This window comes from Mytilus galloprovincialis, chromosome 6 (genome assembly GCF_965363235.1).
Source record: "Mytilus galloprovincialis chromosome 6, xbMytGall1.hap1.1, whole genome shotgun sequence".
In the NCBI taxonomy this organism is placed as follows: Eukaryota; Metazoa; Mollusca; class Bivalvia; order Mytilida; family Mytilidae; genus Mytilus; species Mytilus galloprovincialis.
Genome location: NC_134843.1, coordinates 26,943,430 through 26,958,774, shown reverse-complemented (window position 1 = coordinate 26,958,774; position 15,345 = coordinate 26,943,430). Strand labels below are relative to the sequence as shown.

The 15,345-nt window shown below is 30.4% G+C and overlaps 1 protein-coding gene across 1 annotated transcript; it reads right to left on the bottom strand.

The window, feature by feature from the left end:
• Positions 1–947: 947 nt before the first annotated feature.
• On the bottom strand, positions 948–15,051 carry LOC143079282 (ATP-dependent RNA helicase me31b-like). The gene is made up of 11 exons (XM_076254528.1): positions 14,917–15,051; positions 10,988–11,150; positions 8,752–8,812; positions 7,912–8,146; positions 7,395–7,538; positions 6,748–6,842; positions 6,096–6,218; positions 5,669–5,797; positions 4,548–4,728; positions 3,654–3,807; positions 948–2,697 (listed from the first exon to the last, which is right to left on the bottom strand). Exons 2-11 carry the CDS (start codon positions 11,068–11,070, stop codon positions 2,571–2,573), a joined length of 1,332 nt encoding a protein of 443 aa, XP_076110643.1. The 5' UTR covers positions 11,071–11,150; positions 14,917–15,051; the 3' UTR covers positions 948–2,570.
• Between the last annotated feature and the right edge of the window lie 294 nt (positions 15,052–15,345).

Genomic DNA, 15,345 nt, shown 5'->3' with positions numbered 1-15,345 from the left:
TTGTACTGTACATTGTAGAATTAATGTGTCATTTATCATACGATTGTTGAATTTTGACTTATTCAAGTGCAAAAGTTATAAAATGCAACTCAGTTAGATATCTCTCTTATTGAAACATGAATGATTAGAAAAATTGTGAGCTTTCTATAATGTGATTCAAGCCCAGTCAAATATTTCTCAATAATAAACAATGTCACATTAATTCCTAAATTTACAGCATGTTATACTTTCTTTCTAAATTTGTTATCTATCATGTCTATAGTAGTCTGTTAAATTTTGCTAAATTTATTATTTCTGCTGATTTTTCTACATTGTGGTGTTATCAAACTTTTACATAAAAAATAACTATAACTGAATTTAGATATAAATACCAATTTTCATGGAAAGTTATCAATTGATGTTCCACTAGAACTTCGTTAATGGTTTATCTTATTTATAAAAAATATTTTCTCATTTGAAATACATAATTTGATTATTTCCATGAAAATTGGTATGGATTTTTATAAACATATCTTACAAAACAGAATAGTTATTCAACTTCTGCCAAATGTTACACTTGGTTTTGCTTCAAAGACTTTCTTATTGACATTGCAAAATGAAACATTAAAGTTGCCATACTTTTAAGTATACGAACACATTTAAAAAACATGAATAGGCCACAACCAACAATTCAGACAATGTTTAGGACACAGAATTAACAATTCATTTCCTTATCTTACTGTAGACATCAATGTAACTGAATTTCTGTCGATTTCTTTGATAAGTACATTATAGTGATTGTTGCAGATTTTCATACAATCCATAAATTCTTCATTCATTTTAACAACTCTATGTTTGCATAGAAATTGGATCATATCCACAATTTTGTTCAAGTCTTCGTGAATATTTGACACATGCTGTATTTTCTCAGATGTGTAGCAAGTCATTTTTGATGTGCAATATATTTGTTTTGGTTTGGCCTACAAATTGGAAGATTCAGTTCAACCAATATATGAACAGCTAAACTGTTGCCCAATTATCTATTTATAAACAGCAGCTGAGCACTGCTATGGTCAACAAAGCTGCCATGTTATAACCCAGTCTCTATCTGGTGTTTAAGCACGTGCAGTAGCACAACAGAAGCACTCTTTTTTGTAAAGTCAGCACTTTTATAAATCTCTTCTGTAGTAATAATTTGATTTTGGTATATTCTTAACTTCTCCTGATAATGTTTAATCAATGTATTTCCTCCAAAAAAAAATACCAATATCCAGTCTGTATGAATACACATTCATTACATAAGTGTTGTAATTTCTATTCCTTCTTACAAACAAGTTTCGTGCAGAAAATTTTCCTCACATTAACTAGAGTGTTAGCACTATGATTGTTCTTCTCTTAAATATTTACTCCTCTGGACATTTTAGAATAAACAACATTATATAAGCCTGATTTGGAAAATTAGCTGTAATTTTTCCATTCTGTGTATTCAAAATGTCTGTATTGGGGAAAATACACATGAAAATAACCTGAGTTTTTATCTCTTTTCTTCAAACTTCTATGTATTCCCTCCTGAACACAAACTGTTCTATTATTGCTGAACTCACTTTGGTTGTGAAAGCATTGTGCTTAATGCTGTTGTGCTAAATGGTTAATACAGAACAGAGTCCTTATCTCTAAAGGCACAATCTTCTCCAAGTGCCTTCATGTTCTGGTTCTCATACAAGAAATTTTGTTTTTTGTACAAAAATATAGTATAAATTACAACGCAAAAATAACTTCTCCAAAAGATTTTTCTTATGATAAATTTCAGTTATCACAATAATTTAAATGAAACACTTTGTGTTATTTTTTGTTGCTACAATATTTTGGGAAATAAATAAATCCTGCAGACCAATAATCTACAGATAATTTCAGATTTCTAATTTACAAAACGAAAAATCATAACTTGGCAGTATTTCTCAAAATTATATATGTTAGTTCACACAAACTGAGCTCTTTACCCAATGGCTTATTAATTAGAAAAATATATTCAAATTTCCTTTAAAAAAAAAAGCAGCATCTAATCTTAACCTTCCCATACCCCTAAAATTTATCACTTTAATATTTCTTTAAAAGCATTTTTCGAATATATGTGACAAGCAATTTGCATTACAATATATACATGAAATTTCTTTAAATGTAATAACTTGATCAAGTAGTTTAAAAGTTATCCTTCAATTATGTAGCTTATGCATCTATCCATACATTTCTCTCATTTAGTCTTATAATATCTTCAATGTTTTCCCTCTTTAAAAATCCTTTACTTGTCAAATCAAACATTAAGCTACAATTTCTTTGATTTTTGTATTTTGTACGAATGAATCAATGATCTCCCCCACCCCACCCTTAACTTACTCATTAAAACCACCATAATAAAGAAATAAAGAAAAAATAATAAAGCCATTTATAAACTAACATAACAGCAGAGAAACATAAAAAGAAAATACTGACCAACAAAAATTTTTGCATGAAAAAACATGGTTGATTTTTGTTTGTAATCATGATAAAACTTCTGTTAATGAACAATGTTGAATGATTACAATGACTAGTTTTTATGATTCCTTCCCATCTTCATCATCTCCCATGTGATACTCTGCTACGTATAATGCCTTGTCTATCACTTTAGGTATTGGTTTGATTTCTGTTCCCAGCTCATTCTCAATCTTGTGAAGTGAGAATCTGAAATTAACAAGTTTGTTTTAAAAATTTTGTTCTATTATAAATAGCAGGAAATCGTTCCTGTTTTTTTTTTTACTGGTATAAATTAATCCCTTTCTATCTTACTAAGAAATCACATAGATTGGTTTAATATTATATTATAAGATATGAATTTGATTTCTCATATTCTATCAGAATAAGTTTCTGAATAAACATTCAATTGAATAATGTATGAAATTTTAAATTGAACTCCTCAGAAGGGATGTTCTGTAATGAGGCAAATACCCATACTGAATTGATCACAATTAGCAATTAAGGTTTACAGGACTTTCTCCAGTGTGGAGTCCCAACCCATTTTCATCAATCATAAGACCTTAAATACTTTTATTTTTCTCACTATTATATGATGTCTATTTTTTTTTTTTTTTTACTAATTCTACACTGCATATTGGTTCTTTACTGATAAATATATTATTTATCAAACACAGAGTTAAATAGTTCTAGGCAAATTGATAAGTATGGGCATATGTCATGTGCAAATATACCTGCTAACTTAAAATTTAATCCTGGTTAAAAACCAAAGGCCTTTAAAATGAATCACCAATCATTTCTGAGCTGTGACAACACTTATTTCAGAATATTCTTGAAAGTCTGTGGGTTTTTCAATGTCGATAACTGTTGGGTGCTAATATCTAACAACACATACCCTGTGCTAACAACATTTTAAAGTCCAAATGAAAAATTCTTCCTTATACTAGACCTACACTCATACCCACAAATATAAATGTGCTAGCTGACATTTGTGGTTCAAAGGGAGACATGTTACCCTATTGATATAATATGTCTACTTGCCAACAAGTTTACAATTTTTTTGTCAGGCATTAAGATATTAACTTAATCAATTGGAATATATGTTTCTACCACCAATAAACTTTGTTTTGAAAGATGATTATATACATGTAGGTATATCACTTTACCTGTCATCATATGTGATGAGATTGATGGCTACACCAAGATGGCCGTATCTACCAGATCTACCAATTCTGTGAAGGTATGTCTCAGCATGTTTAGGGAAGTCGAAATTGATAACAACATTCACTGCCTGTATATCAATACCTCTGGTAAATAAATCTATAACAAAATTGTAAATTAAGTCATCATTCTCATTAATGTTACAGCTTATTGTCTGAATATTGGTGTTAACTACCAAGGAGATTTTTACATTGTTCAAACTTTTAGGGTACACATCTTATCTATAACTTTAATTTGTAACTGTAAAGACTAGAAACAATATGAGGAAATTCAATCAACAAAATTTTAGATGGTGTTATGTATCAGTTTGTGAATAAATCAAAGATGAACTAAAATTTCAATCAACAATGGAAACTGCATTGTTATAGTTCCACAATGTTTAAAGGATTATGAAGTTTTTCTTGAATTCAGTCTCGTGAAACTTTTCCTTTTACTGCTTTTAGTTAGCATAGCTGCTGGTTACTCATCTAAATATCAATGTTGGTCTTGTTGATGTACCCCACTACTTTAAGGAACCATCTTATAATATTCTCATTGTATGATGCAATTTGACTATTTATGATTAGAACATACAGCATTAAAGCTACTCTATATATTTGCCAATTGGAGAATAGTCTCATGTATGTGAATATTTGATTTTTTTTGGTATACATTAACTTTTATTCCTGGCACAAAACAAATGTTGAAAATTAGAACACGTATTTGTTCCTGTTGATGAGAGAATGCTGACCTACCGGCAGAAAAGATTTAATTCTATTTTAACATAATTCTATAATATAATTGAAGCAATTACAATTAAAAATTTCCCCCCCAATATTTTTATTTTTTTCAATAAATACCTGAACACACTAAGTTTCTACATAGTCCCTGTCTAAAGTCATGGAACACTCTGTTTCTATGCTGTTGATTCATCTTGGCATGTATATAAAAACAGGAATAACCAAGTTCTGTGATTTTCTTTGCCAACAGTTCAACACGATTCGTAGAATTGCAAAATATAATGGACTGGTTTATCTGGAGCTGTAATTGAAATAAATTAACATGTACATAGATGCCAAACCCCTTTTGACACAATCAGTAACAATTATCAAATTTTCAGTAATTTTGAAAACTTTTCAGTAATCATTCAAAAACGTGCATTTACCAAAACAATTACTGACGAATGGTTGCAAAGTGATGTGTTTCATTAAACATGTTATCTGTAGTATGTATTCCTTTCATTAGTTTTTCAGGTGGCCTCGTACATTTCGTTATATCAAGGAGAAGTAGAGAAAGGGGGAAAAGCTACTTCATAAAATGCAAGTTTGCCTCCTCAGAAGTCAGTTAGTACCAAACGATAGGTTGATAACTACTGAGAAACCGGAAGCATTACATTGGCGTTTTCTAAATACCGGACCAAGCCGGAAAAGCAATGATAAAAATCTGTGTCTTACAAAATCCGTAACTATTCAATTTTGACCGTAATAGCATAGTTTTGATAGCAAAGTCGGAAAAATTACGGAAAAATTGTAATGGTTAGCATCTATGCTTGTATAGGTATTTAATTATATCACATTAATTTCGAAACAAAAGTTTTTTTCTTCCAAGTTTTTTAATAGTTAATGGAAGAGCTCAAAAATAGTTGGTCTACTCTATCTGTATGTGACTAAGTTTTCACATTTCCTTTGATCCCTGCATGAATTCTGTTTATTTCTATCACTGTACTGTGCAAGTTCCAACTTCCTTCTATGTTTTGAAGCAGCAATAAGTCTAGATTGAATGCAAGAACTCAACTGCAGTAGAGATTAGTAAATATTATACAATGTAATGCTCCTAGTCTGGAGACAGTAATTGCTTAAAATCACTGTTTTGTCTTTAAATCCTCCCAAATAAAATTGGTGTTAATATCCAACTTCACAAAAAAAATTACATTTCTTCATTCAATAATGTAAATCAAAATTATCAATATTTTGTCACTTACCTTAGAGAACAATGTATTGAGACAGTGAACCTTCTGTTTTTCTTGCACAAATGCATAATACTGTGTTACTCCTTTCAACGTCAATTCATCCATCAAATTTATTTCATATGGGTTCTGTAAATGTTTTCTCTGAAAAAATCAATAACAAATTTATAAACTCATAAGATAAACAAATATCTGTTGCATCATCAATTCCATTTAAAAACAACACTTTTGATTGGTTGACTTGCATGTATAACTGCTTTCTATCAGGAAAGTATGAAGTAGTTTCATTTCTATGTGTCTCTTGTCATTTTCTGGTGTAACAATTTGGGATTTTATTACGTTTAAAAAAACACATTCTTTCAGTAGATATATCAACATAAACATGATAGAAAGTCAACTATATATTTAAAGGACTCATTTCTCCTTGCTTCTGAATTCTTACCATAAACTGCTCCACTGTGAGGGGGAATGTAGCAGAATATAGCAAGATCTGTCTGTCTTTTGGTAAATGATCTATTATATTATCTAGCATTCCCTTAAAGTCCTGCGACAACAATTTGTCTGCCTACAAAATATAAATACCGCAATTATATAATTTTAACAAAAGTGCAACAGATTGTTTGCATACAAAATATGAAAATAGTTATCCTATTTATATATTATCATATTTTCCAAACTTGTATTGTCTGTTTTCACACATTCATTGTGAGATAACCAGTGTCTACTTGTTTATTCTGACATCAATCATTTTTGTATCTTTCAAGTCACATTCTGTGTGTGCAGGGAGACTGCAAGCCAGAGGTTTTTGTTTGATACTTCCTACCATAATTGCTTTTTAGTTATGAAATATGGTTTTACCAAGCTGTTATTGGTTCTTTTTTTGTTTAACATGAATCTTTTTATAGAGGTAACTACAAGGTAACTATTTTGATCCTTGTAAAAATGGTGGGAGGGTCACTATTTTAATTATGTGTTGTGGATTTTGCAGCAAAATCATTTTTGCATTGTTTAAGAGTAAAGGGACAATGCATATTATTCCATAATAATACTACATAAACATTACTATAATTGCACTGTAACCTTTGACAACCTACCTCATCTAACACCATTATACCACACTTTCCTATCTTGACAAGGTTTTTGTTCAGCAGATCTAAAATTCTACCAGGTGTTGCAATAATGGCATGAACTGAAATAAATTAGACAAAATTTAATCCTGTGATTAACAGAAACATCTAGTATTAACTGTAGTGTAGTTTACTATAATGATAATGTTTTTGAATTTAAACTTAAAATTCAAATATAAATATTGATTCTACATGTAAAATTATCTGGTAGCTATTTCAACTCAAAAGACACTATTTTAATACTGGAAAATTTAACCTAACCATAATCACTTTCGAAAATTGCCTGAAGTTTTAACAACTGAGGTTATTGTTCTCCAAAATAAGTATAGTCTGTCTGTTCGGTCATGAAGCCAACAATACTGGACTTTGTTTATTTAATGTGTACATTATCAGCAAACTCATTCTTTGCGAATGACTATGTTAAAATACCAGTTATCAGAGTAAAATTGATTGGAGTGTGTTATTTACTTAACTTATTTTTATAACAATTTTTATTTCAAACAAATTAAAACAATTCTAGAATTGGAGAAATTATCTCCCTTGATAACATTACCCACCTATACTGACTATTAACTTGTATCAACCAATCATCATTCAGTGTATATAATATTTACCTGGTTCATATAATCTCATGATATCGTCTTTTAAATTGGTTCCTCCAGTAGTCACCATACATTTGATACCTAAATGTTTACTAATTTCTATACAAATCTGACTAGTCTGTAAGGCAAGTTCTCTAGTAGGTACAATTATCATAGCTGTAAAAAATGAACAAAAATTTCGTCAATTTACAAAAAAAATAATTTATGGACTGTTTTAAATGTGTCATTCTTTTGTTTGCTTAATTTGTAGATTAAGCTTGTAAGTTACATGTAAAAATACCAGAGGCTACAAATCTTAATTAAGCCTTATATTTCTATGACCATAAAACAGTGAATTAAAATAAAAATATTGTATAGACAAATTGTCTGATGTTGATCTCTGTGTATTGGTACTTGGTAGGTTGGGATTGCAGACTTATCGAATAAAGTCAACATGTCAACCTATACATCAACATTTTTTGCAAATGACATTTAACCTGTTATAGATAAGATTACAGCTTTACAAAATAGTAGATTAGTTTATCTTTACCTTGAACTTCATCCCTTGAAGGGTCACATTTCTCTAATATTGGTATAGTATAAGCACCAGTTTTTCCAGTACCATTTTTGGCTCTAGCTAAGATGTCTCGCCCTGTAAGTGCTATAGGAATACTAGCTTCCTGTATAGGTGATGGTGACTCCCATCCTTTTTCAAAAATCCCCATCAAAAGCTCTCTCTTCAGACAAAAATCTTCAAATTCATTCCCTTTTGTATTGGTAACATCCTACAAAGCAGAGAAATTTATTGCTTTTGAAACTGAAAGGCTACCTTGGGCATAAATATACACTAAATAGGCTACAAATGTGCTTGTTACTTCATTGAATGGAATAAAAAATATTCAGAATAAATGTCCAAATGCATAGATTCCATATATCAGTTTAGAAACTCAAAATCATCTAAGATTTCACTATTTTTTTATATTAAATTTTATAGTAATGAAATGGTATGCCAATACATAAAAGTAATGGCATTTTTATTTTCTGATATTTACTTTATCAGCAAGAATATCAAGCAACTGTATTCTTTTATTGACAATTTGTCTTAACAAAAATATTTTTTGGTTGATAATATGAAATAAAATGAATTCTTAAACATGTACATCTCTCTAATAGTCTTGTTTATCAAATAGGTAAAGTATACACTACTTCATGTTCATAAAATATTATTTACATCATATATAATATTATGTAGGAAACTTTAAGGAAAACCCTTCTCCAACAGATAACTGGTAAGTGTCTAAAGAACTCCATAAATCAGGTTGCTGTACAGGTTGGTAACCTTTGTTATTTACCTAATGTAAATATTGTTTCCTAAGTACTATATACTTACAGTTGTTTTGATTCTGTTATCCTTTGGAGGAAGCTTTAATTTGGACTTCCAACCCTGGTCACTGAAAGACAATAGCAGATAACTCATTTAACATTAAAGACAATCTGAATACAATTTTTTTCTCAATTTGGAGAAATTTAGTTCATCTGACATGTTTGGTCATAATTTTTTCCAAATAAAAAATGTAAAATTAATGAAAAAGAAAATCCTTTAATAAGTTGTTAAGGCTTTGACGGGGCTTTTCCTTGAAATTGAAGTAGTAAATTTAGTTCATCTGACATGTCTGGTCATAATTTTTTCCAAATAAAAAATGTAAAATTAATGAAAAAGAAAATCCTTTAATAAGTTGTATAGGCTTTGAAAGGGCTTTCCCTTGAAATTGAAGCAGTAGGCTAAATTACAATTATAGGTGGCTGTAACATGCATTCGGCAAAGTCGGAACGAGCTTGGTGCAAAATAGCAGGGGGTCTGGCATAAATAAAACAAAATCCTGCATTCTCGCAATATCCTGGCACCTAATTTCATCTTTCAAATGACCATTTTTTAATGTATGAGAATCAAAGAAAGAAAAAAAATCGCATTTTTTTTTTTATGTAATGGTTTGTTTTTCATTTTCTTTATCTTATGCTTAAAATTCATTTGCTTTTAAAGGAGTTTAATTTATTTAATAATCCTATTTGTTAGAAATTTGAATAACTACGTGCATTTGTAAACAAATGGCCCCCCTTTTTTCTCCAGACTGTTACGCATAATTAAATCATACAATTATTTCTCAAGCATTGACAGAAAATTGATTTATCCTCTGATTTTCTTTTTTTTTGTAAACTGTTCAATAAGTTGGATACATAAATCATTTGGAAATGTTATTTATTTGTGGTCGAGTCGACAATATTCTACTTTGGTTATTGACCTTGATTCTCTGAACACCACGTGGGCTTTGAAAAATGAACTTCAAAAGATACTGTTTTCCAGATTCTGAACATGATCTACTACATTTTTTTATTTGGCCAATATTCCATAACACAAAATTGTCATCCTATCTGATTGTCTTCACATTCTAAAAGCCAAAACCAACTAGTTTATGACCATCGGAACAACAACGTCTCTATTGTTATCATTCAATGACCACCTGAATGTCCCTCTTGTTATCTTTGAAAAGAAACGATGCATTCTGACTTTAAATAAACAACCAATCAGTGACCAGAATTCATGTGAACTATATTTAGCCCAAGGTAAACACTGACTTTTCATCCTTGTTTATCGTGACAGCGACTTTGCAACAATACGTCTCTTGGCTGCCTGTAAACAATTGAAAAAGATATTTTTTCTTTTTGAATTTATATTTTTGTCAGTGAAGTAGCCGGCACTTGAAGCCACCATAAACTGTGGAAATCCGCCGTCTACCGGCTTCTTAGGAAAGCCTTGCTTTGAAATAACTTTGAGTAACTTTTGACTACTCTCAGATGTGTACTTAACGTGTCTTTTTTGTTGTGGGAACGTATTTATACCCTGCCAAGTTGGGTACGTCTTTTTGCTTTGTATCAATCTAATGAGTTAACCCTTTAGAACTATTTTTATAGTTAGTTCTAATGTTGTACTGTAATGCCACTGTCCCACGTTAGGGTGATCAGGTTTGGCATAAAAAAAAACTTGTGTAACCTTTTACATTCTGTACTAAGTGATTCAATGACTTGTTGAAGAATATCCTTTTGTTTTTATTCATTGTTTTGTACATAAATCAGGTCATCAGACTCAGTTTTCTTGTTTGAATTGTTTTATGTGTGTCATTTCAGGGTCTATTAAAGTTATAGTACTATGTTGAATGGGGTTTTGCTCATTGCTGAAAGCTGTACGGTTACTTAAAGTTGTTTTCATTTATGTCATTTGGTCTCTAGTGGAATGTCTCATTGACAATCATACAAGTCTTATTTTCACATCTTTTACAAACGTGTAGCTGCCAAAATCTTCCGACAAGATATTTACCATGTTTTCTAAGATTTAGATGTTTTAGGTTGATAGCTAAAACTAGTTCTTGTATGTAATCAATATATGTGTGATCTCAAAACATATGCAATTCATTGTGGTTGCTTATTAAAGAATGCTTTGTGATTACTTTCATTAGAATTGCTGTCTTATTGCTGTTTACAACTAATTTCTCACTCATGCATGATCATTGATTATCTTAAATTGTTTGATTTTCACTTTTCTCTGTTGGTTGTTCATAAATTGACCATACCCTGTGCCAGGATTCCCTTTCCCATCCATGGGTGGAGGTCCAGCGTGGTTCATATTTTGTTCCATTCTGGCTGAAGCCATCATTTATGTATCCAAAACTCCTTTTTTATTTATCTACGCAGCGAAATATTCACTTATGTGAAACTCATCAGCGATATCTGAATCTGAAAATACACAAAATAAAACCTATGTAAATTGCATTTAAAAGATTGAAAGATTTTTTTCCCAGTAGTAACCCCACTTTGATATATGAAACATTGGTGACCCGATTTTCGGGATAATGTAAATCCAACGTTCTGGAAATTTGGGTCCATCAGATTTGACCGAGCAGTGATATTGTTGTCTTTTTTCAAAACTACCTCTACCGGTTTTTATTGGGAAAAATGCATATTTTTATTGAAATTGGGAAATTTGTATATTTTATTTTAAACACATCTCCGATTTTAACTAATCTTTGCTGTCTTTTCTACACTGTTTTTTCATGTATATTTTGGTTGTCAGACATTTTCAACTTGAAAGGTACTTTTTGGATAGGGGAAAGACACAGAAACAATGATGGTACTTAATGCATTGAAGACCACATGTATTACAAACACCATGATGATTCTGATCAGAAAACCAGATATATATCAAAAGTGCTTTCTAATATCAAAATAATAACATGAATACGAAATTTACAAACATTACTACCAATGTCATCACTGTTTTGGGAAAATGTTAAACTATTTGGGAGGAATTTAAAACCATTTTTTTTTTTAGTTATTGGGAATTTTCTCTAGGGGAAAAGGCCGAATTTCGGCTGTAATTTGAGACATACAATATCACTGCCGAGTTTAATATTCTATTTTATATTCACTGGAAGTGGAGTTTCTTTAGATTCTGGGAAATTAATTAAAAAACAAAATAAATATTTGCCCACCTCAAATCACAAATGGAAGTATATCTTATTTTATCATTTCTTTTAGATATTTCAGGAAAATTTTGTAACAATAAGCACAAAGAGGTAGGACTTTGTAACTAGTACTACGTAAAAATTTCTAGTCTGCAATGAAAATGTCAAAATTAGGTCTCAAAGTTCCAAAAATATTTGCACTTTAAGTCCAGACGTAAAAATGGCTTCAGCGTTACTTTATAGGAAGGCGTCCCAGAAAAAAATAAACCAGCCTTGCCAGACGTCATAATTATTTGGACTAAATTTAAAACAAATACATTGCCAATGATATCATTCTGATATAAATTTGGCCTGAATAAAACTATTTTTTTTGCTGGTGATGTAATTTATCAAATGGAAATTGGCAAAATATGGTAAATCATGGTATTTCCGTTATGAATAAACTCTTGAACCTATCAATTTTATTCTTTTCTATCCCTTCAGGAAGATAAAACAATTATAAGAATGATTTTATTTTGGTTGCTGTGCGTTTATGATGAAATAAGCTAATGAGTGACCTTCTTGCAACATCATCAACAATTTGACAAGTTCAAAACTACCGGAGCGTCTTTTTACCACAGAACACCACAGAATACCACAGAACACCACAGAATACCACAGAACACTAAAAATATACCACAGAACACTAAAAATATACCACAGAACACTTAAAATATACCACAGAACATAAGAACAAACAGCAAAACAACTTAAATATGCAACATAACATTAAAATAACTCAACAAAATGCATGAACGAATATTAATTAGACGGTAAATCTAAATTCCATTACCGATCGCAAACAACATACATCGCTGAACAGCGCAATTTGTTTTTAATTTTTTTTTTATTTATCGTATTTATTATTTTTCTAGTTATTAATGCCAAAAATTATATCAAATTAAAGTTTAAAATATCAAATATATCTACATTGAACACGCCGAACAGAAAAGGAAAGTCTATAAGATGACAACTCCACAAACCACCGTCATCAACACCTCATATATATTTTTTATTCATTTTCTTCTTATTATTATATATAAAATAGTTATACCAAAAATAAGACAAGAGACAAATATCAAAATCTAACCGACGGAAAGAGATCAAGGACTTTGACTGATTACTTATTATGAATATATTTAAATTTTATTTGAAATGCATAAAGTTCCTTTAGTACGATTTTAATCAATTATCATGCAATATCTTTGAATGGGTCATGTTTTTTACATACTTATATAATTTTATAATTCATTTTTGTTTTGAATAATACTAGTAAAACAAAAGTCTATATTATGGTCATTATTAAGAGTAATTTAACAAACACAACCCCACTAATGAGGTTGTCAAAAATTGAAAAGAACGGATGGCCATTTAACATATTTATCAACGACGCGTGTCAAGCTTTGTTAATTCATTTTTCTTATTAAGTTACGGAATATAATATGTTTAGGAAATTTACAATTTGGTAACTTAATATTTTAAATTTTGACATTGAATTTGTTTTCTATACTATCAATCTGATATCATTACTTGTCTTTGGCAAAACCTTTCGGAACTCAATATTAATTGTTGGGGAGGGGGATGAAATTAGGGTAATTAAGTGAACAACAATGATAGATCTTTTTGAAAATATTGATGGTCCTTAAAAGGACCTTTGTAAAATCCATCAAGTTGATGTATTACTCTAATTTTTCTTCATCCTCATCGCTTCTAAATTCTGGTAGGTTGTCGAGGGCGTCTTCCATGAAAATATCATAACTTCATCAGATGGACTCTATTCTGTTGTCAACAAGGCTAAGTCAATAGCCAGGAAACCTATGCAGAGAAAGAGACCAAGAACAGAAAGAGCCGAAAAGACATTAATCACCTTGACCTTGTATTTATTGAATTGTTTTGTTATTGATGTTATCAAATTAAAATTTTCAAATTTATTTTTATATCTCTTTATTATTATTGAAATTTGACCACAGACAAAGCTTATCTAAACTTTGAATTTTTCACTTGAAATTTGAGGAAGATGCACACACACACAAAAACGGAAATTAGTCTTCGACCTTCAATTTTCAACAATTAAATACAAATACATGTAAACTATAATGTATAGGTTATCCAAAACATTATATTGGTAGAATTCTATGTGGTTTTCTCAATGATTGGTCTTGCATTAATTTTTAGTCTGGACCCAATTAAAGGCCAAGTCAGTTGGGGGCGTAATGATAATGAGTCGACACTAGATTGAAATTTTTAATTAATTTGAATAATAAAAGTCATATTATAGATATAATTAGCAATAAAAACAACTACAATGTCTGAATTGTTACTATTTGGGAGTTCTGTGGCATATTTTAAGTGTTCTGTGGTATATTTTTAGTGTTTTGTGGTATTCTGTGGTGTTCTGTGGTATTCTGTGGTGTTCTGTGGTAAAAAGACGTTCCCCAAAACTACATAGATGTTGAGAAAGGGGGGAGTCAAAATTTCTTTGAAAGACTAGTTAGTTTGAGTTAAATTAAATAAAGATAATCCAAATTCAACACCCTCATTTATGGTTGTCATTGTTTATAACTGGCAGACGGTGAGTGTCTTACTGGAACCTGATGCGGGTTACAGAAAGGTATTTCTTTTTGGCGTCTTATTGAAACCGGTTATTTATACCGGTCTCGGGAGTTCGTATATTTTCTAATGAATTCCAGCACAATTTTCATATCTTGAATTAACAGTCGTACTTAATACATAATGAAAACTCTATATACTTTTGTAAAATCCGCGTAGGTCGTTGGCTTTGCAATAAATATTTGGTAATAATCATAAAAAAAATCAGCTGTTTCGTTTTAGAGTGGATGAATTATTACTTAAATTACAACGGAACATATCTTTCAATTTAAAATAAATACTTTCTCAGGTAATTAAATGTTTCAACTCAATGATTGTAAAATTTGAGAGTTCTTTGTTTATCTATAAGTCCGATGGCTAGGGATTTATATCTTGACCACCAAACTTACCAATAACATTCAAAATGGCCGATTGAGCGATAGGTGGCGTCGTTGTTTTGTTTCCATTTGAACAAATGGGACTTATATCGCTGTTTTGCTTTGGTTTCAGATTTAAATTTGTTTAAATAAAACTAATTTAAGATAATCAATTCAAACTAAATTAGAAAATAGGTTTTATCTTAGTGCTAAGGAAATTTTTGAAACTATATTTGAACTTTGACCCAAGAAATCAACTTCCAAGCAAGGACCGAAGCTCATAAACTCGGCAATCAATCCTTGCCGTCACCGGTATTTTGTATTTTCTGCGTCACTGATCGTTTATGCGGACTTGCTATTTTGTATTGTGACGTCACGAAACTGTCAGTTTCTATTGTAATCTACAAGCGTTCAAAGGGACACTACTCTTTGTGGTCGGAACTACTTTTTTGGGGTTTACAC